This window comes from Channa argus, chromosome 2 (genome assembly GCF_033026475.1).
Source record: "Channa argus isolate prfri chromosome 2, Channa argus male v1.0, whole genome shotgun sequence".
NCBI classification, from domain to species: domain Eukaryota; kingdom Metazoa; phylum Chordata; class Actinopteri; order Anabantiformes; family Channidae; genus Channa; species Channa argus.
Window position 1 is genome coordinate 24,880,440 of NC_090198.1, and position 26,728 is coordinate 24,907,167.

Genomic DNA, 26,728 nt, shown 5'->3' on the forward strand with positions numbered 1-26,728 from the left:
TATCATCTGTATAGCAGTGGAATTTTATGGAATGTTTCCTAATAATTTTGCCTAAACGTGACATATACAGATTGAAAAGTATTGGTCCTAAGACAGAGCCCTGTGGAACTCCATAACTAACTTTTGTGCAGAAAGAGGATTCATCATTAATATGAACAAGTTGGAATCTGTCTGACAGATAAGATTTAAACCAATGCAGTGTGGTTCCTTTAATCCCAAATCCATGTTCTAGTCTCTGTAATAAAATGTTGTGGTCAATGGTGTCAAATGCGGCACTAAGGTCTAGTAAGACGAGTATGGACACAAGTCCATTATCTGAAGCCAAGAGAAGATCGTTGGTGACTTTCACCAGTGCTGTTTATGTACTATGATGAACTCTACATCCTGACTTCATACAAATTATTCCTGTAAAGGTGGTCACAACTACTTTTTCAAGGATTTTAGAAATAAACGGGAGATTTGATATTGGTCTATAGTTGGCTAAATCACCTGAATCAAGACAAGGTTTTTTAAGTAGTGATTGATTACAGCCACTTTATAGGCCTTTTGTACATAGCCAGTTTCTAAAGATAGGTTGATCAAATCTAATATGAACGTGTCAATTAAAGGTAGAACATCTTTGAGCAATTTGGTTGGAACAGGGTCTAAAAGTCATGTTGTTGGTTTTGAGGAAGCAATAGTTGAACTTAGCTCAGTGAGATCTATGGTCTCTGAAAGCAGTCAAAGATGGATAGGGGCCTATTGTATTGTATTATTTTTATACATTTTGATCACACCTAAATTAACAATTTGATCTTTTTTTTTTCAAAGTACCTTGAACTACTTTACCCATGAACAAAATTTTTCCCTAGGGTAGCTTTACTGTAGTTCAGAGTGTTTTACTGTGAAGTAACTGGTAGTTTCCATAAAAGGAGTACTTTAATATTCTACACCACTATTTTGCACCATAGACACTTGAGAAGCTTATGCTGAAGCTATGAGCTCCTCCATTGTCTTGTAAAATGTAAAAGTTTTACCTTTAATCATAATAACTAGATTCATGATATAAGACAATATCTTAGCATTTGACACAAATATTGCAGATTAAAAAATATATTTCAAACTTTAATAGCATAAGGTACACATTTCTAGTTCCCAAAAGTGGAAATAACATGTTAAAGTATAGTTGTGATGTTATTCCTCTGTTATTTATTTATTTCTTTATTAGTCAAAAATGATGCATGAAAAGAAGAACCAAACCATCAATATACTTTCTCTCAGTAGTTTCTGGATTCCCCAGCCTGTCTAAAGGTCTCAGACTTCATTCTATAAAAACAAATGTATTTTTAATTTAAAAAGTACACATTTAAATACACATAAATGAAGTCTGAACAGAGTATTTCAGTTCCATTGTTAAAGAATATTCTATATCCACATAGTTTCCTGATTTGGGAAGAAATAGTAAAGAAGTCCAATTGTGTCCTAAAAAGTTTCTTCCTCTGTGTTTGTCCTTATTCTATGATATGTACTCAAATATTTATTCACAAGCACAGTAGTTCTAGCCATGGTTACACGGTAGCTAATGCATGTGTCACAAATATATTATTTTAATCCAGTCTCAGACATTGCTTTTTGGGGGGGTGGGGGTAGAGTTGGTTTCCTGTGACAGTTTTGAAGTAAGTTCCTGTTCTGTGGAACTTAGGCAGAACTCCCCCATGTAGATAACCACACACACACAAATACACGAACATGACCCCACACCCACAGACACAATATTCCACCTGTGTTTTTATTCAGTCAACCATTCATCACATATTCTAATTTAAGTGGAAGGTTTTATCCAGAGTTGTCATATGAACAGCACATGACTTCTTTTGCTGTTGACTCTTTGTTTGAGTCACTACAGCAAACTTTTTTTTTTTTGTCATTACTTAAAAAAACTGAAAAATGTGCCTACCCAAGCCTGACTTATAATAAATACTTATTCACCACATGTGTCAATGTGTGCTCTGTGTTATTATTTTTACGGGAACTTTTAGAGTATTTATTTTATGTGCATTTGTGGTTGTACTGTCATTGTTTTTGTTCATTCGTACCCAGTTTTGTGTTTCAAAGAGCCAGAATTTCTTTTTGCTTGGATTTCTCTTTACAATGGAGACATACTGTGTGTACAGTAACATGGCAGCATTCATGATGACCATAAGAGACGTAAGTCTTTTGTCTTGGGGAACTGAAAATGTTACTTTTGTGTGTTTGTGTGTGTGGTTTGTGTTTGTGTGTGCATGTCTAGTTTAAAAACCAGCTACGTGGGGACATTGTAGTTTGTCACCCATTCTTTAAACAGCTGTAAAGGGTAAAGGGTAGAATTAGAGTAGCGTGCATTATGTGTTCACAACTGCAGAGAGACCGCCCTTTGTATGTATATGTGTACATGTATATGTTTGCATTCATCTGCAAAATACTAAAATCAGAACAGTGTGTAAATCCTTTACCAACCACTGACGTACAAGATGATATCATCAGTATCTAATAACCAACTGTGAGAAACCCTGGAAATAAAGAAGAAGACGAGATTTCATTGTCTCATTCTGACTCATTTAATCGTTTGGCATCAGTTGGTCACCTCTCTTCCTGTCCTTTCTCTGTTACTCATCAGGGATATGGAAAGGGGGTTGTCCAAGAGGTTCCCTGTCTTAGGTGGCCCAGATCCTCCTTTAAGTTTCATACGTTGTTTTAAGTTTCATCATTGCTAGGCTGAAGTACTAAAGTAGTAAGTAGTATGTGTTTGTGGTAAATGTCACTCTTAGTAGTAAAAAACTTTTCCTTTATACTGCAAAGACGGTTTTCTTATCACTTAAGTGATGAGGACTGATTGGATTTTTAATGAACATTTCACTCATCAATATGAAAACAAACACTTTTTCAATGCAATTTTTAGTTATTGTTATTGTTCTATGCTTTTTGTTTTCAAGAATGGTAGATTAATGTGAAGCTTCAACCTCTTCAACCCCACAGACATTTGTATTTTGTGCAGCCAAGCATTGTTAAAACCACAAACGTTATATAGTTCTAATGCTAACTAAGAACTAAAATATCTATCAGTCTTCTTAAGGAACTGACTTAAAATATCGCCAGAAATGGGTGAAATGTATATGCAAGGTTTCTAGAACTTTCTGTGTGATGCAATTTTGCAGGCATTGAAACAATATTGTAGATTTGAATGTTTTAGCCATCAAGCGTGATATAAAGTCACTCAAGCACTTAAAATAAGCAGACAGAATATATGCTGTGTACACTGCAGAAAATTACTTGTTTTTCACTTTTGTTACTTCCTGCCAGATATGCACCAGTAGTTTGTCTTTAAACAGGTTTTTACTATAAATGTGTTTCAGGTCTTCTGATATTCTTAAAGTTGAAGTGTGACTGGTTATGCTGTAATAGCATATGTGCAGCATCAGTTTCATAGTTTCACAGTACACACTGATACTAATTTTATACAGATGAACTAAATGCCTGTCTAGAAAGTCAAACGTTTTGGGCTTGTTGAAAGCAATTTTATCACTATATAATGTCTAGTTAATAATGTAATATATGACTCATATAAGGACCATTAATATTTAAGTGGTAAATAGTCTGCATTTATAAAGCACTTTTCTCCCCTATCAGTACCCAAAGCACTTTACTCTACTTCTCATTCACACTCACAATCAGACACTGATAGAGATGTTGCTATGCAGCTGACCTGACCCACCCAGGAGCAACTAATTGGGGCTAAGTGCCTTGATAAAGCAAATTTCAACATGTGACAGGAGGAGCCGAAAAACCCTGGCACTGGCGGATGACAGCTCATAGCTCCTGAGCTATAGCCGATTTTAGAAGTTTGTGCCCAGCAGCCCAATTCAGCAATTACCATTTTTAAGTTTGTATTGGTCGCTTTTTTATAATACTTCAACAATCAAAATTGAATAATATATAAATATGATTATATAAATACGAAAACCTGTAGAGTTCAGTAAAAATGTAGCTTTATTAGAAATGGAATTTATAAAAAATATGAAATAATCAAGTCAGACAGTGTGATAGTAAAACCTATCTGTAACATATTGCCACACTGAATCTCAAATTCTATGTAGTTTTTAGAAACACACAAAAACATTCATTATTCACTGTAAAAAGGTGTTTAAAAATATTGGCTAAAATACTGCATTTGGTCTGTATCTAAAAGGTCATTAACACAAGGCAACTCAGCTGTGGCAACAACAAAACGTTTGGTTACATTGAGTCATTTAGCTGACACGTTTATCCAAAGCAACTTACAAGTGAGTGACAGGCAGACACGCACATATCTATGAGCAACAGGGGGTTTAGTTTCTTGCTCTTTGACATGTGGACAAGAGGAGCCTGGGACTGAATTGCTGATTATTTATCTTCTTAAGGACAGCCTCAAGTTTTGAGAACTAAATTGCCTACATTTATCAAAATGTTGTCATTTTACATACTGAAGTGAGGCTCAAAGAAGAAGAATGAAATCCAGCTTTTTGGGGGAGGGGTGGGGAATAACTCCCACAGTTTAGACAGCTTGAGTTAGAGCTGTCCACAGACATTTATAAACAATAATGATATAATCATTATCCTCCATAATCCTCCTCGTCTTTATGGCTCTACTATGATTAGTTTAAATTAAAAAAGTATTTTACATGAGTGCACCTTGTCAGTGTATGTCAGGAAAATAAGGGATGTCCTTGATATGTTGAACATTGCGTCTAGTACATGCCGACCAACTCCTGTCAGTGTGTTAATGTTCACAATTCAGGCAGTGATAGGCATGTTGTCCCTGTAGCAGGCAGCCCTTGTGGGACCACTGTAGCTGCACAAATCCTGGTATATGCGTGCCATCTGGTCATTGGCCAAATCATCAGACACCCCCAAGTTTGGGTTGTTGCAGTAAGGCTGAGAGCGGCGCATGTTCACTGCCTCCAACAGGGTCTGGCAATTCACCATAGTGATCTGCCATGGAGTGACGAAACAGAAAGATGTGTTTTTAATGTTTTTAACATGGAGGAACTTTTTTCAAATCTTTTTTGTCCCGGTACGATATCAAGACTCACATGTCTATGACTTGACTCACCTGCACAAGGATAAGTTTGCTCTTGGCATTGCTGATGTCATGGAGCTCCTCTCCAAAACACAGAGTCACTGTCGGATCAGGAGCAGGAAACTGACCCTCCTGGTACAGCTGCAGAGCTGGAGCATACAGAGAACATGAACAGCTGTTTAGACAGATCTTTGCAAGTTCCCAGTCCTCCATTACCATGTTGTTTGCTTTATGCACCGATGAGAAATGTGTGTGTGCAAACACATTTTCCCTTTCAAACATAGAAAGCTTACCTTGAAAAAATCTTCCTGTGTCGAAAATCTTGACTACTGCATCCCTCTCTAGTTTACAAGGTATGGGGCTGTATTGCGAGCCCATTTCTCCCAGCCCACTCCAGAAGACGCGGCTTTGGCACAGCCTTTTGATGAAGATGCCTTCCTGGTTGGCACGGACCAATACACCTCTCTCCAGATGGCCAAGGAGCTTACGAGTGACATGGCGCTGACGGTCATAGTCGATATGATCAGCAGGGGGGAAATGAACACTCTGCATGCTGTCTGAACTGTAGAGGGCGCCACGACCCAGGTGCTGTTGTGGGGAGATTCGGCAGCCTTCAGGGTGGGTTACCAGTGTGTTCTGCATCAGCTTTCCTCCATAGAAGAAACTGATCATCATCTGGGAGAAACCTGGAGAAGAGAACTTGGTAAGCTTTGTGAATAAAGAAAAGGGCCCTAAAATAATGAAGTGATGTGTGTTGTAATCACTTTGTTTATGGGTTTAACTGTAAACGTCACCGCATTGTGATATTTTAATAGAGAACATGAAAACATACCTGAGCTGACAGAGCCAGATGGCAAAGGGTCTTGATTAGGTGGAAAAGCTGTGAATTAAAGGGAAAGAGTGTTGACTTAAAGCCTGTCTAATTACCGTGGACACAACTGCACTCTCAAGTGAATATTTTGCAGCATCATCAGAAATGCCATTTCTCTAGCACGATCTCCCATAGAAATAATCACCTTAGTCAGCAAAGTGCAACAGGATGTTAGTCAATTCTTCCATTGCAGAATTCAACTGAGACAAATAACCTCTTTTTAGCACCCACAGTAGTCACAGAGGTTTCCACTGATAGTTGTTTTCAAAGACTTTAATATCCAAGTCTAATAGTCTTACTTGAGAGACTACACAAAAAGCAGAGATATGCCTGGACAGACACAACACTAACAAATCTGGTATGGCTATGTTCAATGTGCTGGGTGGGTAGAAATATATTTCTTACCAGTGACACTGGTCTGAGACCAATACTCTGGGCTGGCCTGTATGCTGCATTCTTCCTGCAAAGAAGAATGAAACAACGTTAAATGACAAGCTGTTGTCAACAATGCACCTTTGCAGCTTCACTTTATGGAGTTCATGTGGGAGGGTGTGCACGCTCTATGCAAAAAGTGTTGGAGGAGATAGCACAGTGTGGTAATCGGAAAAAAAAAGTGGTACAAAAGTTGAGAGTTAATAAAGAGCATATAGAAATGTGACAGAGAAAAGGGAGGAAGATGTGAGATATCAAGTTAATTTTTTGAAGTGAGAAATTCTCTCACCTCCTTAATGAGCTCCTCTATTTCTGCAGGGCTGCAGTCCATGTCAGTAATATCACCAGAGCTACATGTAGCTGCCAAGGCCATCACTGAGCTTTTACCATCTGTTGGTTGGAGAATGGTACATTATAACTCTTTTAATGCTACAAACACGGAATCCAAACATAGTCCTTCACAGTTTATTACACGTGGAATGCATCATTCTGTCCTGCAAAATGCATAACAGACAGCAGGTTGACCGTAGATCATTTGAACTTTAAGTGAAAAATGCACACATTAAAACGTAAAAACACAAACTCACGCTTCTGCTCGTCTTCAGATACAACGCGATAGACTTTATATGGCTCAGAGATGTCCAGTTGCGACCTTTCTGTCACCTCCTCAAAGTCAGGACTTTTATTCAGGGCACAGCGGAGTCTGGTCTTCCAAGTTGCAGGCTCAGCCTTGTCGCCCTCCTTAAACTTGCCTTTAAACACAGCCCAGGCCTGTGGAGGGAAAAATCCAATATTAGTGAGTCTACTTTAAAATAGTCTGATAATAAAGAAAAGTTGACCTACAATAAACGTTCGCTTCATTGTGTTGAAAGTTGTACTGGCAGTTTAACAGTTGCAATTTTATTGTGAAAATGAGACTAGTGATGAACATTTGTAGATCTATTAGTGTGTAAAATTAGCACGTTTATTCCGTTTTGTACAGAGGCTTTTAAAGTGCTAAATGATCATTTCCATTTGATCACACTTTTGGTTTTACGCAAAAAAACCCCAACTCCGTTTACGGTACTCTACAGTTAATACAGTAATCTTTCCATCGGTCTACAAAAACATGTTGTCAAACCTTAAAAATAGACGCGTCGATTTCTTGATTGTAATCCTGTTTGCCTGCATGTTTCCAAGGAATTCGGAACATAGTGCAGCTTTCATCCTCCCACTGCAGCCCAGAGTATTGCCCGCTCTGGATCTGCTCCACCAGCCACTGCTTCAGCCTCCGACCTCCAGGGTTTGACATCTTGATGAAGAAAACTTGCTTTTGGATCGTTAACTTGAGCCTAAAGGAATAGAATATATATTTTATATATTGAATGAAACGAGTTAGTCTTGTTTTAGCTCCTATGATGATTTGTCTTCAGTCAAAGTGGAACAGGCTGAACTACCTTGACCTGTTAGATAGCTAGAAATCAAAAGCAAAAGCACTCACAGATTGATAAGTAGTTGAGCTCTTGGCCCTGTGTGTGTTATCCTGAGGTGTTGATTGATGGCTCACTGTGAGATATAAGCAAGTGAGGTCTTCCCGGCACATGCCCATCAACTTTGTTGTGCTCCGTGTTATGAATGAAAAAGCTGGGAGATGATTTGACAGCGGCTGCTCTGCCCTGACCAATCAGCGCGCTGTCGATGTCGTAGGTCGGCCCATTACGGAAGCGTTGTTCTTCTAACTGCGGGCATTTACAAGAAATGGCCTGACAAGGCGATGGTTGTAAACCTGCTGCCCACGCTAAAAGCTGTGCCGAAGTGGAGCACTGATTAAACTCGGAGAGTCACAAGTTACTTTGTGTTGTGGGGGATTTCTGCGCTCCAAACCAAAGCCATGCGTCCCCTTTACGCCCACTCTGTGCTGATGAGAAACCTCCTAATGGTGCTAAACGGGTACAGTCGCCCACTGTCTGTTTGCTGGCTAAAGCGCTTAACCAAAACCCTCGGGAGAGGCTCTTACCAGTGGCCTACCCGGTTTCAAACATGACGGTTGGGGGGGGTAAAGACTTAGGAAGACTCGTTATGAGGAATAGTAAGGATCAAAGGGGGATTCACAGTGGACTGAAAACTGAAAAAAGGGACGCTGCTATCTTCATCTAGTAAATGCCATGGGTCAAACGTAACATTGTTACAAATAAATAAAGCCCTTTTACTTTGACACTGTTCCTCATTTCCTCCTACAGTCTATCCACTATAAAGTCACGACATTCCTGATATACTCTTGTGGAAGTGATGCCTAAAACTGAAAGCATTAATCATTTAATTGATTTGATGTGTAAGAAAACCGATACTTACTTATTTGTCTTTTTTTCAATATTGAACAATTGTTTTATTGAGTTCAAGCTAAATATATGTCTGTTGTGAATATTTAGTCTTATGCGATAGTAAATTGATAGTTTTGGGGTTTCGGAGATTTTCCGCTGCTGTATATTCCTGCTTGTCGAGAAAATTAACTGGCAATGAGAGTTTGTCCCATATGAAATAAAGAGCATTTTTTAATTATTTGTTTATTTTTAAAAAGACCAGGATCAATGAGTGGGTTCTGTTTATACATGTTACACAAAAATAAGTGCAATTCAATTCAATAGGCCAATTATCATCATGATTATATGAACCTAATATGACGTGCCCCCAATCTTTCGACTTCATTTCCCTCCAGTATTACCATTTGCTAGATTTACAGTAAGTCTAATTGTATGGTTTCTGTTTGCGGCTTGGCAATAAACACCACCTCTCTAGGAGGCCTGCCAGGAATATGCAAGTCTGAACAGGACTACACCTGACCATACCCACATTAAAAAAAAAAAAAAAAAAAAAAGCCAGTGCACTTGGCTCTCGTTTGAAAATAAACCTTCCTTTAAGGTAATCTAATGAGTAGATCTAACCGGAAACCAAATATTAGATATACTGTAAGGCACATGGCCTCATTAAATCAGTGAATTCCAAGGACGTTTGTTAACAGCTTTAAATATTGTCTGGTTTTTAAATATTTAATTAATACCACAGTGTGTAAAGGTGTCTCCAGAATTCGGACTCATATCAAACACACTCATATTACACATATTAACATGTTGCAACAAACGCTAAACATACTGTGTTTCTGTCGTCATTCCCATGTTTTATAATCATATCTGATTTTTAGGAAAAGATATACAAATTTAACTGGTACATCTTTGATAATTATTGTGAAAAACATTTACCAAGAAGCTGGTCAGCTAGTGGTTTGTGGTGCATACTTTGAAGCACACCCAGGTGATCTGCTGAGTAAAACCCAGAAACTTCTCAAGTGTTAACCACTATTAGAGAGGTTTCTGGAATAGAAAAGTTTCTCTGGGGTTTACTCAGAGCGGTTATCGGTCTGCTTCACAAAATGAGCAGCGGACCTACAGTTAATATAGTTATAGTATGCTTATATAGAAGTTTTCCTGGATTTCTTTTACTTATTCACAGACTCATTCCATTGTGCTCATAGTGAAGTGGTTTATTGGCATTTCCATATTTCTTTTAATCACTGCATTTATTATAAAACACAAAACTAAGAAAAAAAAACACTATAAATATATAACCAATGAATTTAACACAACACAAATTGCCCTAAAAATTAGCTTTGTACCATTAAAAAGATAAATCAGAGCTTGAGTAAAAGCAGGAAGACTTTATAACTTGCACTGCAGAATTCCTTCATTTGTATTTATGTTACTCAGTCATACTGTAGGTAGCTCCCTAATTTTACCTGGCATGTAAAACTTAAAGGAACATTTGGCCAGTTTTAAAACATTGCCTAATGTTACTCCCACCTGGATCTCTTTAAATGACTATGGTATGAGCTGAGCTGTGGTGCCATCTTTTCCTGCTTTTATACCTACCAACATCAATTTATGAAAAAAAGCCACTATATGCCAGTGTTGGTGCACATTTTGGCACATATATAGTGTGTAGATGCCTTGAAATGTTCTAAATAGAACTAGATTTTTTGACAGTGAAAGAACAGTATCCAACTGAGTGTAAACAAAGGCTGTTTCCTACATGGGCAGTGGTGTGCAGCACTCACAACATCTGTAATCAAACACGCTAACAGCACCACATTTACTTAATAGTAAACTAAGGACAATAATATTACATTGATTGTGGACCTGTGGATTTTGTTGTCATATTTAGAGGCTAAATGTTCCTTTAAGACAGCATCAGTTAGTCATATCTTTAAGGCTAATGAGCTGAACACTACAGGTGTAATGGTGTAAAGATAATTTATTCACCATAAAAAAGGTGCTGAGGTGTTTAGAGTAAGGCGGCTTGTTGTGGCTGTAATCACTTAAGGTAGCATAGACGGAAGTGAACAAGAGTCTGTAACCCAATTCTAAATCAACCACGATCTGGTTAAAATGACAACAGCAATAAAAATCAAGTATTAAAAAAACACACCTGGCTTAAGGAGAATTTATTTCATCTTATGCTTTCAGAGTTGTGCAAGGACTTCAAAATTGGCTGGCTTAGAGGTTGATTTGGAATTGAGTACAGAATAATATAATATTTCCAGACAGCATTGACTTTGGCATGACCGTAGGCATATGTTTCAGCTGTTGCCTTCAGGTTCATCAGGGTCAGATGGCAGAGCAGAGACTCCCCGATTTATCCAGCGCTGGTCGGCTCCTCTCCTCTGGCTCTCCTGTTGCTCCCTGTACTGGCTTAGCAGAGCACCCACCTGCTCCTGGTCATTAAATGGACTAGGGCGGAAATTGGACCTTAACAATTCTCGGTACTGAGGACAAAAACAAACATTAAACTCAATAAACATCACTGTGTTAATGTTAAATAACATTGAAATGTACTGTCCACATACAGTAGGCTCTCTGTGACTCACAAATGTCCACAGAGCGGCTTCAAATATGTAAGCATTTACAGTTAAATATATTTATTAACTTATGTCCAATTTAGAATTTGTCACTGTTTTTTTGTCAGTGTTTTTGTCATTTTTTTTTCTAGAAAATTGCTCATATATATTTCTTCTTAAAGTGTGACTTCACCATTTTCAACTTGCTCTCTGTGGTGGCTTTAGTTTAGTGTGTAAATATCCTTTAATGGTTTTAGACTTCCCTCTTAGTTTACTATATTAAAATGTCTCTCTCCTTCTAGCTGAAAAAATTTTTCATTATTAAGAGTTCAAATGATGTCATATGGAGGAGCTCTGGAAACGCAGGTTGACCATGATCAATAGCCTGAGCAACAAGATTACACAATCTGAACTGAAGGTTCCTAAAAGTCATGTCATCTGGTGGCATTTTTCCGCTAGGAATAGAGAGAGATTTCAACATAGGGAAGTCAGATTAATGAATAATTAATTACATGTACTACTCAAACTAGACCCAAAAGAAGCAAGTTAAATATCAATATCCTTTCATTTGTATTTCATACAGACAGCTTAATAGCTAAATATTGTGGCTGGTTGTGTCTATTTAACTGGCTATTCAGAGTGATGTGTGCTTGTATTTTGTATGTCTCCAATAAGGAAACATGAAGATGATTTTATTGTATGAACTGAACTTATTAAACAGCACAATATAGTAAAACCTATGCCACAAAATAATAATCACTCTATTTGCTTTTTCAATGACCTACATTATTGATATTAAAGAAATTCCAGTGCAATTGAGGGGCTGTCTGGATCATATTTAAATGATCACAGATATTTACCTTGGGGCCTGACAGGTGGGAGGAGAGAGTCTTAAACACAACTCTTCTTAGGAACAGTTGGCTCTGTGCAGAGATTCCTGCTCCCACAGTCATCTGAATCATGATTTCCCTTCCACGCCTCCTCATACACTTCCATGTGGGAATGGAAAGGTTTCTTTTTCAAGATATTCCAGTTACTTTATTGCTGACGGCAGTTTATGGCACATCACAGTATATGAATGTAGTTGGTTGGTTTGTCAAAATGTTACAATTTCTGTAAAGTAAAAGATTAGTACTAATATTCTCAAAGGATTTATAGTGGGAGCAGCGCGGGGGACTGAGTGGTTAGAGCTGCAGCCTTAAAGCTAGAAGGTCTCTGCTTCAAATCTACCTGCTGGTTGTGGCTTCACTGAGTGGGGGTTGCATGTTCTACCTTTGCGTGTATGGGTTTCTTACAGGTCCTCTGGTTTCCTCCCACAGCCCAAAGACATACAGTATATGTCGGGTCAATTAGCGACTCTAAATTGCTTGTAGGTGTGAATTTGAGTGAGAATGCTTGTCTGTCTGTGTATTTCTCATTGTGTTGGCCCTAAATATTCTAGTGTCCTGTCCAGGATGTATCCCGCCCCTCACCCAAAGGCAGCTGGGATAAGCTTCAGCCCCCCTCCTCCATTTAAGAAAATGGATTGACGGCTTATAGTGGTAGCTTTATCAAGATTCAAAGAAAGTTCTCAAAGACAGAAATCTGTCAAATGATGTAAAGCTGCTAAATAAACACCTCAATATTATAATAAATATCAGCAAATTCTATTAACTGACTGCAGCTGCTCAATTGTGTAGACGTATGAATGATGGCATCAGTGTCCAACAAAGTTTTGGAACTTATTGTTTTTTCATATGCTAGAGCACAAAACACTGAGAAGGTGAAAGGGCGAATAAAAGTCCCTCTCGAAGGGGGTGACTGAGTTTGCGTTAACCTGCTGTAACCTTCCGGTACAAGTTTTCTCTGTTGGTCTAACAACAGCAGCAGTTCAAAAGGTGAAGGACTGCAATTTCTCAAGTCTTAACAATATCCATATTGTTTTTTTTTTATTTTGTGCAATACCTTAATCATTACAAAATATTATTAAAGTGAAAGTCATTCAAAATAATACATTAATCTTTCTAAAATTAGCATTGTAACCATTTACCTAAAAAAACAAAACAGAATAACACTGACTCACAGGACACACAACTGTACAACAACAACAACTTAATCAAAAGCAGAGTGTAAAGATAGCACATCGAGCGGTGTGATATAAGATGTTGCACACGGTCCTATCATCAGTGTCATCTTGAAAAAAGAAAATGAATCTTTTCAGAAGCCACAAAGTACTTTCAGTATGTGAATTTTATTACAGACTAAAACATAAACCGATGTCATTTGTGGAAAAATAAAAGTGGATGACTGAAAATCAAAGGGCATCGTACTGTTAGAGCTCGAGACATAACTTTACAGTATTAAAAGGTTGAGTTAAGCCACAGGTTCATTGCCTAATCGCTGAACAACAGAGCCGGTCAGTAGTGCAGTGTATTTCATGTGTCCTGTGGCACTAAACAGTGTCGTTACCAATGCATCTGTAAAAAACTACACTGTTGCCTCGAGCATGTTGCAGTGTCTGAGACCATGGTGGGAAAAGCACCAATACACACAGCCCATTTCATTTTAAATCCTCGAAATCAATGCAAGATCTACAAACAATGCATATTTTCTTAAGTCATGTTGTGTTGCAAGATGCTGACAGTAATGCTAAACACGTGATGTGCAGTACCAAGCTAATGCAATCCCAGCAAACCCCCCACAGTTCCCTTTCTCTAATCAATGGCTCTGAGGCATTTAAATGTCATCACACACTAGCTGCCTTCAGTTAGCCAAATCCTGCAAAACCTCATAGGCTACACATGAGTACCTACTGTGCAACATATAAACAACACATTCTGCCAAAAGTAAATATCTCTATCAGTCTTTTAAATGTGAAAATAAAATCTATACTTGAAAACCACAACCTCATGACTCAAGGATGCAGTCTTCACAGACTTAAAGCAGTATGGTTAATACAACCACACAGTATGTGCACATTTCATGTATCCTCATACATATTGCATATTTTCTCTGAGAAAATGCTCTAACCCACATAAGACAAATAAAAGGTTTATACCTCTCAATATTTTACTAGGAGGTAATATTTTTTAGTGAAGTGAAGGTAGAAAAATCCAAAAAGCTTATAGTACGGTGACTGACTTTAAAGTCCTTCTTTAAGCAATATAATAGAATGGGACAATTTATCTGCGACAAAGCAATCAAAAACATCTAAGTCAGGGAGAAAAAAATTAAAGCATAGTGCTATGAGACATAATGTTTCTGTTTCATGACAGATGTGCAAGAAAGGACAGTAAAGGAAAACTTTTTCTTTATAGTATGAGTAGGAAGTTTTGGAAGTGTTGTCACTTCAACATTTTTTTCAAAATTGGGAATGTGTGCTAAGAGTACAGAGTTTTGTAACTGGATGCCACGGAGCTGTATCCATGGATTCAACATCAATATAGGATTGCAAAGCCCAGGAAATGTTAAAGAGGCCAGTCTGCCACTTCCTTCACCCTTTCAGGGTCCATTTGGATGTTTCCTGCAGAGGTAACAAACCCCAGAAAAGACACAGAGGAAGCAGGCAACTCGCATTCTGTGCTTTAAAAAATAACAATTTGTGCTCCAACAGTCTTTGGAATATGGCTCCTACATGGCACATGTGACAGACATCAAGTAAATCAAGATTGATAAAGATTTTAACATTTTTCAGGGGTCAGAAGGCTGAAGAGATAAGTGGAAGGGGGTACCTGTTTTTAACAGTGGTCTTTCAGGCCTCAATATTCACCACAGCAGTGTAGGATCTTGTCCTTCTTTCCAACAAAGAAAAACTCCAACACCCACAGAAGACGTAGATGCACGGATAAGGTTAACAACTAGTTCATGTATAACTCTATGGTCTTAGACTTACTGAAAACCACTTACAGATCATATTTCGCTGGCACAGGGCTCAGACCCGAGTAGTTATTTTAATCTAGAGATGTTGTAGGGCAACTGCAACAGACCTGAGCCCTCAGAAGAATACTAGGGATCCCACCCCATAATGGCTCCTGTTGCCCAGTCATTTTGAGACTGGTATTTGCATAGCCACAGATTACCCGATATTACAGGTAACTGGAGTCGACAAATGACAAAAAAAAAATGGGGCATTCTCATAATGGTTATCTGATATAATAGTGTGAACTAGTCTTATCTGATGGGTTATCTTCAGTTCTGTAGACTTGAATTACTTCTGGCAGCAGTTCAAGACCGAGCTGCTCAACTAACTGATCATCAATGAAACTGGCTTCAGCTAAAATGTTTAATTTTCTGATTTCTAGCAAGGCGTTCAATAAAGATTGTACAAACAGTCACAGGTTTTCTTAGCTAGTGTCATGTTTCACACAGTTAAAGAATTGTGTGATAGATTGTTCTGTGAAACCTCTATGAGACAGTGTGATACAATTGGTCTTCAAAGGATGCGGCCCCCGAATGGAGAGACAGGTTGTGTCACAGAAAGCACCCGTTTATATTATATTGCTCAAGTTTGGAGCGTCTCTACTCCACGATCATGTGAAATAAGTTACAGCTGTAGCTTTACCATAAGAATTAAACTTGAGAATTGTATACAGTGCCTTGCAAAAGTATTCACACCCCTTGAAATTCTCCAGATTTTGCAAATGTATTTTATTGAGATTTTATGTGATAGACACACACAAAGTGGTATAAATGGTTTTCAAATGTTTTTATAACTAAATATCTGAAAAGTGTGGTGTGCATTGTTATCTGAGTCAATACTTCGTAAAAATCACCTTTGTTGCAATTACAGCTGCAAGTCTTTTAGGGTAAGTCTCTAACTGCTTTTCACATCTAGAGAATGAAACTTTTGCACATTCTTCTTTGCAAAATAGCCCAAGTTCATTCAGATTGGATGGAGAGCATTTGTGAACAGTAATTTTCCAGTTTTGCCACAGTTGGATTTACTGTAGGTTTGGACTTTGACTGGCGCATTCTAACACATGAATATGTGTCGATCTAAACCATTCTATTGTAGCTCTGGCTGTATGTTTACGGTCGTTGTCCTGCTGTAAGGTCAACCTTCGTCTCAGTCTCAAGTCTTTTGGAGTCCCAGTCTCAAGTCTCTAACAGGTTTTCTTTGCCCTGTATTTGGCTCCACTCATCTTCCCATCAACTCTGACCATCTTCCCTGTCCCTGCTGAAGAAAAGCATCCCCACAACACGATGCTGCCACCACGTTTCACGGTGGGGACGGTGTGTTCAGGGTGGTGTGCAGCGTTAGGTTTTAGCCACATATAGCGTTTTGCATTTAGGCCAAAAAGTTCAATTTTGGTCTCATCTTACGAGAGAACCTTCTTCCACATGTCTGCTGTGTCCCCCACATGGCTTGGTGGGACTTTTTATGGCTTTCTTCTTCCCACTCTTCCATAAAGGCCAGATACGTGGAGAGCATAACTAATAGTTGTTGTGTGGACAGTTTCACCCACCTGAGCTGTGGATCTCTGCAGCTCCTCCAGAGTTACCATGGGCCTCTTGTGTGCTTCTCTGAATAATGCTCTCCTTTTTATAACCTAACCCTGCTTTAAACAGGTCCACAACTTTATCCCTGACATTCTCTAACAAACCTCTGAGGGCTTCACAAAACAGCTGTATTTCTACTGATATTAAATTATACACAGGTGGACTCTAATTAATAATTAAGTGACTTCTGAAGGCAATCGGTTCAACTGGATTTTAGTTAGGGGTATCAGAGTTAGGGGTCTGAACAAAGATGCAAGCCACACTTTTCAGATATTTGTAAAATATTTTCAAAAACCATTTATCATTTTCCTTTCACTTAACAAATATGCACCACTTTGTGTTGGTCCATCACATAAAATCCCAACAAAAACCTTTACATTTGTGGTTGTAATGTGATAAAACGTAAAAAAGTTCAAGGGATATGAATACTTGTGCAATGTATTGTACAAAGTTACCTTTGATGTAAACCCTACGCGAGAGATTTACTAATCTGTGTTATTTTACTGATTAAATAACTGATTCACAACTATTTCTGTCTCCTTAGGTGATGCAAGATTTTCTGTTTGGTTTCTTGCTGCAGCTGAGAATCTCACCTCTGCTGTTTCACTTGTAGAGTTGATAGTTTACTGCATAACAAGCCGAGGCTGTTTACAAAAGCTACGAATGATTTAAAAAAGTAACACACAAATCATCACACATGACAACACCCGCCACAACTGTCAGGTACATCAGGTTCCATCACACCAAGAGACAGGTTAACAGGTTAACCACCAGCTGCATGTACTATGTGATGGTTGTTTGCATCATATCCTGTGAGTTCCTGTGCATTTCAACTGGCTTTAAATAACCAAGAACAACACATAACTTACAAAAGCTTTTCCATAATTATACTATATCGTTGAGCTAAAAGTTTAAACAACGGCATTTTTATACTTGAGATTATTTTTGGGCCTTTTATGCCTTCGGCAGTGGACAGGAATCCAGGGCAGAGAGAGATGTAAGAAATGCTCACCAGCTGGGAGTCGATTCATGGATATTGCAATTCTGTGGTGTGGGCCTTCACACAAGAAAGGCTTAAGGAATAAAATATAAAACCCATTTTGATTTTAGGCTGCAATGCTGCGTTTTGTAAAGGGGGCTGGATTCACTTATTGCAAATAGTGTCAAATCAATGTGTACTTCCCATGTGTGTATGTATACAAACACATACAGTGGGCATGTGTGTAGCGTGTGTGTGTGTGTGCTTACCTCTGAAACTTTTGTTGTCTGGTACTCCTGCAGCTGCTCCTGAAAGCCATAGTTCGGGCCAACGAAGGAGCGAACCGCCTTGATGGCAGACAGACACTCCTCCCAGCTGTAGTGGGTGACAGTCATCAGGTAGGCCACTACCATGGTGGTGCTGCGGGACACACCTGCAAGGCTACAGCGACACAAAGGGCATGAAGTCATTGCCAAAAAGCAGGTAGAGGTAAACACTTTATTTCCTAATGGAAATATTTAAATAATGGAACGTGAGCTGAAACTTTGTGATTCATTTCGATTTGACACATCCAGATAAGAAAGGAGCTGGTTAGAGTTTTAGACCTAAAAACGTACCAGTGAACAAGACATGAGCCACCATTCAGACGACATTCATGGATGAAAGTGATGCACTCTTTAAAATGCTGTAATCTGGAAAGAAAAAGGGAACATAAATGTTAGCAAGTACTTTCAACTTGGCAGACGTTTCTACGGTACACAGTACAAAATGTAAAGCAAAATGTTCGGGGTAACAAATACCATTAGTGTTAAAGCTTGTCAAATCAAGAAAGTAGCTTGCTTTTAAGAACAATGGTATAAAGGTTGTAAATCTAAAAATAAATTACAGGTTATAGGATATGAGAAAGCCATCTTGAACTGAAACTCCTGTGTCGAAGGCCTAACTTTGCTTTAGATAGGTTCCTGAAACTCTGTAACCTATAACTGTTTTGATTTTGACTGTAGAAACTGCAGGTCCATTTCACATATAGTTTTGATATATTTTTGTTTTCAGAAAGGAAAAAAGGACAGATTTTTTATCCTTTTTTTGTCTTTCAGCAGCTCCAATTTGTCATGTGAGAAAAGGGTCGGCCCTGCTCAAACAGAGAATGTTGTGGTAGACCAGAGCACAGACAGCAGGGAACAGACAAGGGAAGTAACTGTCCTGAATTTGTCTATCTGCAAAATTACATCAACTTCCAGTGATCATTTTGTGTCTAAATAGGATCAAGTGGATCATTTAGCAGCAAAGATTCAGCAAGGCCTCTTTCTCACGGTGGACAACTCATTTTTCACATTTTTACCATTCAAACTGAAAACTTATTACTCACACAGGAGCTGTGTAAGCCTCATCACAAAACACTTCTATTCCAGCTTCTATTCCACCCCCAAACCCCCCCTCAAGACAGAAACAGTAAAACTGCAGCGTATTATGGAAGATCAGAGGAATTCACTCTAAAATAACAACGAAACACAAAGAGGCACAGTGTGGTGCAAGCACTCCTCAAATATCCACCTTGGTCACTGTCAGGAAACACTGATGGTGCTTTGCATAATCTTGAAGTGCATGGCTGATAGCACTGTCTCCTGAGGAGCAGATGCTGGTTACTCAATAGCAGACAGAATAACAGACTGGGGCTAAAATAGACTGACTGCCACTTTCCTCCCTTCCTGAGATCCAAACTCCTCCTTAAATGATGTCTCCTCAGCATTTTGTCACTTGGTTCTGTCTTCCTAGCACAGAGGTTTCCGGCCTTCTTGTTAAACATGCAGAAAATTACCCTGTGACAGGGACTTGAGGTTTTAACCAGCTGAATCTAGAGAACACCGAAACAAAAATAAACTGTTGATCTACTGTACATTTGAAGAAATTCTATGGTATGGTAAATTTTTTTTTTTCGTTTTTATTTAAAAAAAACAAAACAAAAACATCTTAGTTATCACAAAAGCACACCATGGTGGACATGCATACGTCTCACACAAATGCAAAAGTAATTTTGGAAAGGTTTAATGCAAATGAGTTTACACCTTCATGGTCAGTGCACACAGTGCAATAGAACCATACCAGGCTTGTCATCAGAATGCTCATTAAAAAAGGAAAACATCTGTCCCCTCCATAAACATTTTGCAACCATATAAATCCAAATTTAAATTAATTCCAATAATGTGTTAATTTTTTAATAGCCTTTACAACGTCAATAAAAATGGGAACCACGTTGGCCTTTGTTCAGCCACTCCTAATGCCTTTTATGCTATATGATCGTAGATGAGGATGTTTAAAGCGATAAGATTTGTTTGAGAGTATTAGCTTCTGCAAGCATTTAGGATTCCCTGTTATTACAATTTATTTCTTTTGTAAAGTAAATGGTGAAACTTGAGATTTGGGGCTATACATTAAGAGCTTTGTGGAGGTTAAAGGTTTTTCAAATCGCTGCTAAAAAAAAAAACCAAAAAAAAAAAAAAAACCAGAGCCTCTGGGAGAGAGACAGTCCTTACTGTGGACCTTACACATCAGACCTGGTCAAAGGGGGCCCCTAGTTGGTGGCGAGCCTGGTGGCGTGGCAGTTGGCCTCACCACTCAGTCAGACCAGTGATTGTGACAGAGGGGGGTTATTAAAGCCCCGGGTGGTCGAGGCCGACAGCCAGATGTCACACTAAGGTTTCCTTCCTCTGCTGCCTGAAGGAAGGGCGCTCGATTGCGACAGTGGTGATCAGACACCTCGAACCCAACCCAATCAGCAATATCCAAACCAAACCTTAGACATCAATTCCTATTAACATGCATTTCCTTCAGCTCAAAATTGTGTTCTTTTCTACTGGGATTCCTCTTTGGAACTCAATAAACTCAATTTCTTCAGAGGTCTAATTGATTCTTCAGTCATTTTTCTGGTTATGTAGGAGTCAGGAAATTTGAATGAAGCATTTTGAAGTTATATACAGGATCTAATACACAGTTCAGTCAACATTGACTTTATAATTCTACTATGTCATCAGCAAATTAAGTACTCATTTAAAAATTCCCCCTGCTTTTCCCTTCACCTTCAGCCAATTTTAGCATGACCTATTCCCTTATTGTACAGTCCCTGTCATTGTAGACTTGTGGATGTTGTGATAAGCACTGTACTTCCACATACATAGCTCTATTTTTTACCTGTCAACAAGGAACTTTATAGAATTAGTGTCATGTCTTGGGGATTAACACAAGCCCTTCCAAGATCCCACCTGTGTTTGTGCATGAATCCTGACCAACCAGGAGAAGGCACCAGTGCATCCACAGGGACATAATCACTTACTAGTGTAGCACCGACATGGGTTTCAAGACAATACAGTGTTTGACACTAATGTTTAAACGGCAATTCAATTTAATCCAGAATTACTGCAGCAGGTTTTCCATGACCATACACAGGAATCCACACAGATACTGTGACTAATGTGTCATGTTAGTGAATGCTGGAAGGGAAGAGGGACAGCTCATGCCTCTTTCAACATCCAGACTGCCCCATGAAGAACAACCACACATTGAACACACTTTCTCCATCTCTCTCGCTGTCTTGTAGCTCACATACAAACATAAAATTAGAAAGTCCTGTTAGTGCTTAATGTTTAGAAACATTAGAGACCTACTTCATATTTATATGTATCATAAGATAAACATAACTGATAAATTATTTAAATAAACCAAGAGCTAATGGTCACCTTTAGACATACACAGTATAAAACAAGTAAGCCATTGCCAGTAGCAAATGTCAATCAACAACAGCAACAACAACAATTCTAAACTGTGAAAAGTCTTTATACAGTCTTTTTGACGGTTTGTACTAGGCTGTCACACCCTGGGACCTCAGTGTAACAGTGTTGAAATCATACTGCATGACTCATGTCATCTTCAGAAATTCACATTAACATGGATATTTAAAATCTGATTAATAAACAGCACCCATTGTGTGTGTGTGTCTGTGTGTGTGAGAGAGAGAGCTTTTTACTCACAAGTTCTCACTAGAAGCATCAGCTGCATGAATACAAAGGTACGTCATATCCTGTAAAACATATATTAGTGTAAGTGTATTTGAAAGAAAGTGGTCAAGATCGCTGCATGTTACACACCGAGGTGTGAAAACTCTCTCTCACTCTCTCTCTCATTATAGAATATAACAATCATATCATATATTATGAAATACATCTTAAGTCAACTAGCATGAGCATGAGATGCCAAACCAATCCCCTCTGCTCCTCCCAGCCCTCCCTGTCACTGCTCTACTTTGCTCTGCTACAGTCTGATGTGCTCCACCAAACTGTGCCCAGCTATTCAGGTAGATGTTATGAAAGTTTAATCAAGGAAAATCCAACACTTCTTAATAAAGCAGCATTAAATGGAATTCTCTGATTGGTAAGAAGGGAAAACCTCACTTAAAAAAACATTTAGAAACAATTATCTCTTCACTGCTGCCACTGCTGTTCAATGAGTCTGGGTCCCAAGAGGCTTCAAAAACACCAGAGCAAATTAAGCTTTGAATCATACTTCTACTTAAAAATATTTTTCATGAATGACATATTGTAGCTTTAATGGCTAGAATTATGGGCCAGGTCATTTATTTGCAAATGGGCAATATCTCTAAATCTAATAATCTAATAATAATAAGTCTTAACATCTGAAGAAACTTGCTTTTTGATATTATTAGCTCCTGTCCCTAAACACACTCACAGCTCAGCATCTAAACTGTACATTTTAGTCACAAAACTCACAACCGTAACTCATCACCACCCCCAACTGGCTGATAGGACACATCACATACTGAATAAACAGACAAGCACACTTACACATATGTGTTCTTTTTAACAGAGTGAGAGATGAGTACTGGTTTGATATATAACTAATAATTAAGACACAAAATATCCCAGCCAACGCTGACTGTCCACTGACCTTAAACACAGGCTTAGCATTGTTGCAAACAGACAGGATGTGTGTGATGCCATTCGTTGACAGACTTTCTCTGTTTTCTGCGTCTTAAACAAGAAGAGACAAGAACATCAGCTGTTGTCAGTGGAGTTCACACCAACAGTTATGATCAGTTACACTGTGAGCTGCTGCAGAGCAAAGACAACATCATTTAGTACAGTTATGTCTGCGGTCACTTGAACTAATTTTAGCTGTTATGCTTGTGCCATCATGTGGAGCCATCATAGCAGCTAATGTTAGAAAGCTGCAACAACCACATTAAATGGGAAGAGGTTGTTCCAGGCCAGGGAATGGCACGCTAATGACTGTTAACTCTAATTTAATGTGAAGCGTCTTCTAGCTATTAGCTGTCTTTTGTCCAACAACGCATTTGTACCAACTGAATGTGCATTATTAATATGTTAGGTTTAGTGTAAGGTTTCATCCACTTGAATCCACTCGAATGGCAAAAAAAGGGATGCAAACCTAACCTAAGCCTATCAAAATAACAACGCACATTCGGCCTGTACAGGTAACACAAATGGTCAAGAAGTGTACACAAGTAAAATACAGAAAATTATATTGGTGCAAAAGTGACTCTCCCACTAAACTAATTAACAATTAATCAAATTAAAACTAATCAAATGTGCATTAAATATTATGTGGATTAATAACTAAATCTTAGTTTTACTCTTTCTGACAATTCAAAATACAAGGCTGCAAACTTTTACTACCAACTGTATGGTGGCTATAGTGGATATAATGGGGTGTTATTGTACTGAAGTCTTGACTCGACCAGCTATAACATTTTTATTTTTTTAAAAACCTTAAATGAAGATTGTGTTCAGCTTACCTCTAATATTCCCAAGGTAGAGTCCATCGACAACCTGTGAAGCAGCATTTGCAGACATGTTGAATTTAAGTTAGATATTCATCACATTCTGGTTGAGCTAGATTGGATTTAAGGCTTAAGAACCAAGTACCAGCAAAGGAAACATTCCCTAGAGCCATACAAGGCCTGAAGCACTGAAGCAACAATGCATGATTATCAGGAGGAAGTGATGAGAAGCAAGAATCCCTGGGTGCAGCTGTACAACTTTGGTAGTAGTACAATGAGATGGCAGATATCTAAAAATTCTGGGTTCACACTAATAACATGTATTACTAACACAGCCTGCACATTGCTGTGGTAAATAAGAATTGAAATACATATGATAGATGGATATGCTTATGTAAAAACTTATAATTCAATCCATAATCCAACAAACAAACACATTTATTTCTGTTAACTAATATATCAGACAAGAGGTAAGTTTGCATTTTTACATTTCTTAACTTTTGTCACAAAAAGCTGCTGAAAACAGAACTCTTGCGCATCTTCCTATGCACTTAAATCTCTTTAAAAAAAAATAAAAAAATCCTTTCTGCTCTTTCTTGCACTTGCATCTCGCGAACTGTGAACACTTTTCTGATAGGACTTTGATTTGATGTTTTCTCCTTGACTTAGATTTTTGCTGCCTTGTACCTCACTTGTAGGTCGCTTTGGATAAAAGCGTCTGCTAAATGAAATGTAAAGGCATCATAATTGAAAGGGCCAATACAGAGGGTCTGGAAAATAATCACCACCCTTTGAAGTTTTCATCCTTTTTTTAACAACACTGAATAAAAATCTATTTAACTTTCTTCTAAAAATTACCAGAAAAAAAAAATACTCGTCAGTGGACTTTAATGTTCTCTAAAATAATCGTAATTAAAAATGTGAAACTGAAAATAAGTGATTGCACAATGAATTGCGAATTCTTGTAAATCAGTGTCATAGCCACAATTACACCATAAAAATAAAATAAGATTTTTAAAAAGCAAAAATCAGGGGATATATAGGGGAAGATCCATTTATTATCTTTAAATTCTTATCCTGTTCAGGATTACAGGGGGCTGGAGCCTATTCAGCTGCCATTGTGTGAGCTGTCCTTAAAAACTGAGTGTCTTTAAGTGAAAAATACTAGTGAGGGAGACCAACAGGACACCTATGACTCCTCTGAAGGAGTTTCAAGCTTCAGCAGCTGAGATGGGACAGACCACAGTCTAGGTTTTGTCTAGTCTGATGGTCAAAAAGTTCAATGTAGAAACTTCTCTCATGTTACTTCAATGTCTCACAGATGCCTTCTGGTGAACCCAAACTAAATTTTAAATGGATCTTTTTTCTCCTTGATGCTCTCCCATAAAGCTTCGACTGCTGAAGAACTTGGGCCCCATCTAGCCTATGTACGATCTCTCTTAACTACTGAAGCTTATAAGTCCTTCACAGGAATCTGAGGTGTCCTGGTGGCCTCCCTCGCTAGTCTCTCTTTTGCACGGTCACTGTAGCTCAGTTGGTAAAGGCAGTCGGAGAGAAACAGTCCCCGGCCCTGGCTATATGTCGAAGTGTCTCCGAGCAAGACACTGAACCCATAACAGCCCATTCCCCTCACAAGCTGTGCAGTGTCAGTCCAACCCTGAACTCACGGGATAAGCCGAAAGGACAGAAAAAAAAAAAAAAAAAAACTCAACGAATGGGCTGCTCTAGGCAGATTTACCATGTGCTACATTCCTTCTTTTTCCATTTCCTAAAGAATTAATACATTTACTCTGCTCCAAAACACATTTAAGATATTCTTTTATTTAATTGAATATATATATATTTAATCTAATTACATTGCTGTGAGCAAAGTTGCGTGAGCCCTAATTGGAAGGTCAAAGGTCAGGTTCTGCAATAGTGCAGGATGGATTTAGAGCCTTGCTTATGAGCACTTCAGCCATTCCTCACAAATGTAGAGGGTAAAAAAACAAGGGGGCCGGGTGGATCAGTGGTAGAGCATTGGGTTAGGATCTAGAAGGCCGCGGGATAGAATCCCAGTCACGGTCCTGAGCCCGGGTAACATGGGACGGTTGCGGCAGGAAGGGCTTCCGGCGTAAAAGCACATGCCAACTTAACGTGCGGAAAACGTTCCGCTGTGTCGACCCGTAAGCCGTTGATTTGATTTTGATTTATGTAATGAAAAAAAAATACATTTGACAGGCGTTTTCCTGATTGCTGCCCTTATAACCCGAGTTGTACAGGGCTACAGTATGAAACCAGCTAGTTTTAAATGTCACAGGACTTTGAGGAAAGCTAAGTCTTGAGTGTTTACACATCATTGTATAAATTGAAAAGGCAAGCAGTCAGCTGCATGCAATATTCAGTGTGTAGAATTTGGTCACATCCCTTATTTTCATCATACAGTCTGAATATTGGGCACAGAAAATCAATAGGCATCGTTTTTGGGTATTTGACAAGGGCACACTTTAGAGTTTTACAGGGCAAAGCGCCACAGATCCAAACATAACACTCCTACCTTATTCATTCCATTCCCCATGATGAGTCCGAACCAGTCTGCGATCAGCTACAACACTTCAGTGTCTTCAACGGCTCCGATATGTTTACATGCAACTTGAATCCGCGACGCGGCGACGCGACGCCACGACAGTGACGTACTTTCAGTTCAGAGATGTCCACAACCTCTATTAAACAACATCGTTAAGTTTCACTGCCATGTCTAAAACTGTAATATCATAATTGAGCTTTAACCTCGTCGGGGCTCCAGCAACAGTTCCGTCATGCTGCATCGTCTTCCGGATTGTTTTGACGTGAAACAACTGCGGGTCCATCCGGTAAGTGACATCACAGCATGTTGCCGTCAGCTCAGCCGTACTTTCGTTTATTCCCCTTCAATCTGACGACGGAAAACGTCTTATACAGGCATGTGAACATTACTTGATACCATTCCTGACATCATAAACGTTTTATGTCAGGTATGTTCTTTTAAAACCTCCTTCAGGATGCACAGCGGTGAGTAGAAAGACTGAACAAGTTGTGAAACAAGACACTGACCATCATTTGCTAATCCAACTAAAGGTTTAAATAGCTGACTAGTTTATATGACTAATTTGATGAAGCCACATACAAACAAGTACACAGTGTATCCCTCTTTTGAAGAATACTTTAAACAAAATGTAAAAAAATACTACTGCTCA

The 26,728-nt window shown here is 38.6% G+C and overlaps 2 protein-coding genes across 2 annotated transcripts; both read right to left on the reverse strand.

Annotated features, from left to right (window-relative positions):
* Window positions 1-3,987: 3,987 nt before the first annotated feature.
* irf8 (interferon regulatory factor 8) lies at window positions 3,988-7,995 on the reverse strand. Its single transcript, XM_067487050.1, has 9 exons — window positions 7,858-7,995; window positions 7,498-7,708; window positions 6,965-7,148; window positions 6,667-6,767; window positions 6,351-6,405; window positions 5,907-5,954; window positions 5,368-5,760; window positions 5,108-5,223; window positions 3,988-4,986 (listed from the first exon to the last, which is right to left on the reverse strand). The coding sequence occupies exons 2-9, from the start codon at window positions 7,666-7,668 to the stop codon at window positions 4,789-4,791; spliced, it is 1,266 nt and encodes a 421-aa protein (XP_067343151.1). The 5' UTR covers window positions 7,669-7,708; window positions 7,858-7,995; the 3' UTR covers window positions 3,988-4,788.
* Window positions 7,996-10,836: 2,841 nt separating this feature from the next.
* Window positions 10,837-26,356, reverse strand: dusp22a (dual specificity phosphatase 22a). Its single transcript, XM_067487065.1, has 7 exons — window positions 26,050-26,356; window positions 23,529-23,562; window positions 22,661-22,743; window positions 21,727-21,776; window positions 18,319-18,393; window positions 17,971-18,142; window positions 10,837-11,172 (listed from the first exon to the last, which is right to left on the reverse strand). The coding sequence occupies exons 1-7, from the start codon at window positions 26,068-26,070 to the stop codon at window positions 10,987-10,989; spliced, it is 621 nt and encodes a 206-aa protein (XP_067343166.1). The 5' UTR covers window positions 26,071-26,356; the 3' UTR covers window positions 10,837-10,986.
* Window positions 26,357-26,728: the final 372 nt, after the last annotated feature.

What these genes read in the sequence shown, in the direction of transcription:
- irf8 (XM_067487050.1), bottom strand. Translation starts at nt 7,668, where the DNA reads ATGTCAAACCCTGGAGGTCGGAGGCTGAAGCAGTGGCTGGTGGAGCAG. An exon ending in TCGACGCGTCTATTTTTAAG is followed by an intron (nt 7,149 to 7,497) that starts GTTTGACAACAT and finishes TTCCCTCCACAG; the next exon opens with GCCTGGGCTGTGTTTAAAGG. An exon ending in TAGAGGAGCTCATTAAGGAG is followed by an intron (nt 6,406 to 6,666) that starts GTGAGAGAATTT and finishes TCTTCTTTGCAG; the next exon opens with GAAGAATGCAGCATACAGGC.
- dusp22a (XM_067487065.1), bottom strand. Translation starts at nt 26,070, where the DNA reads ATGGGGAATGGAATGAATAAG. An exon ending in TGGGGAATGGAATGAATAAG is followed by an intron (nt 23,563 to 26,049) that starts GTAGGAGTGTTA and finishes GCTGCTTCACAG; the next exon opens with GTTGTCGATGGACTCTACCT. An exon ending in GGCTCATGTCTTGTTCACTG is followed by an intron (nt 18,143 to 18,318) that starts GTACGTTTTTAG and finishes GTGTCGCTGTAG; the next exon opens with CCTTGCAGGTGTGTCCCGCA.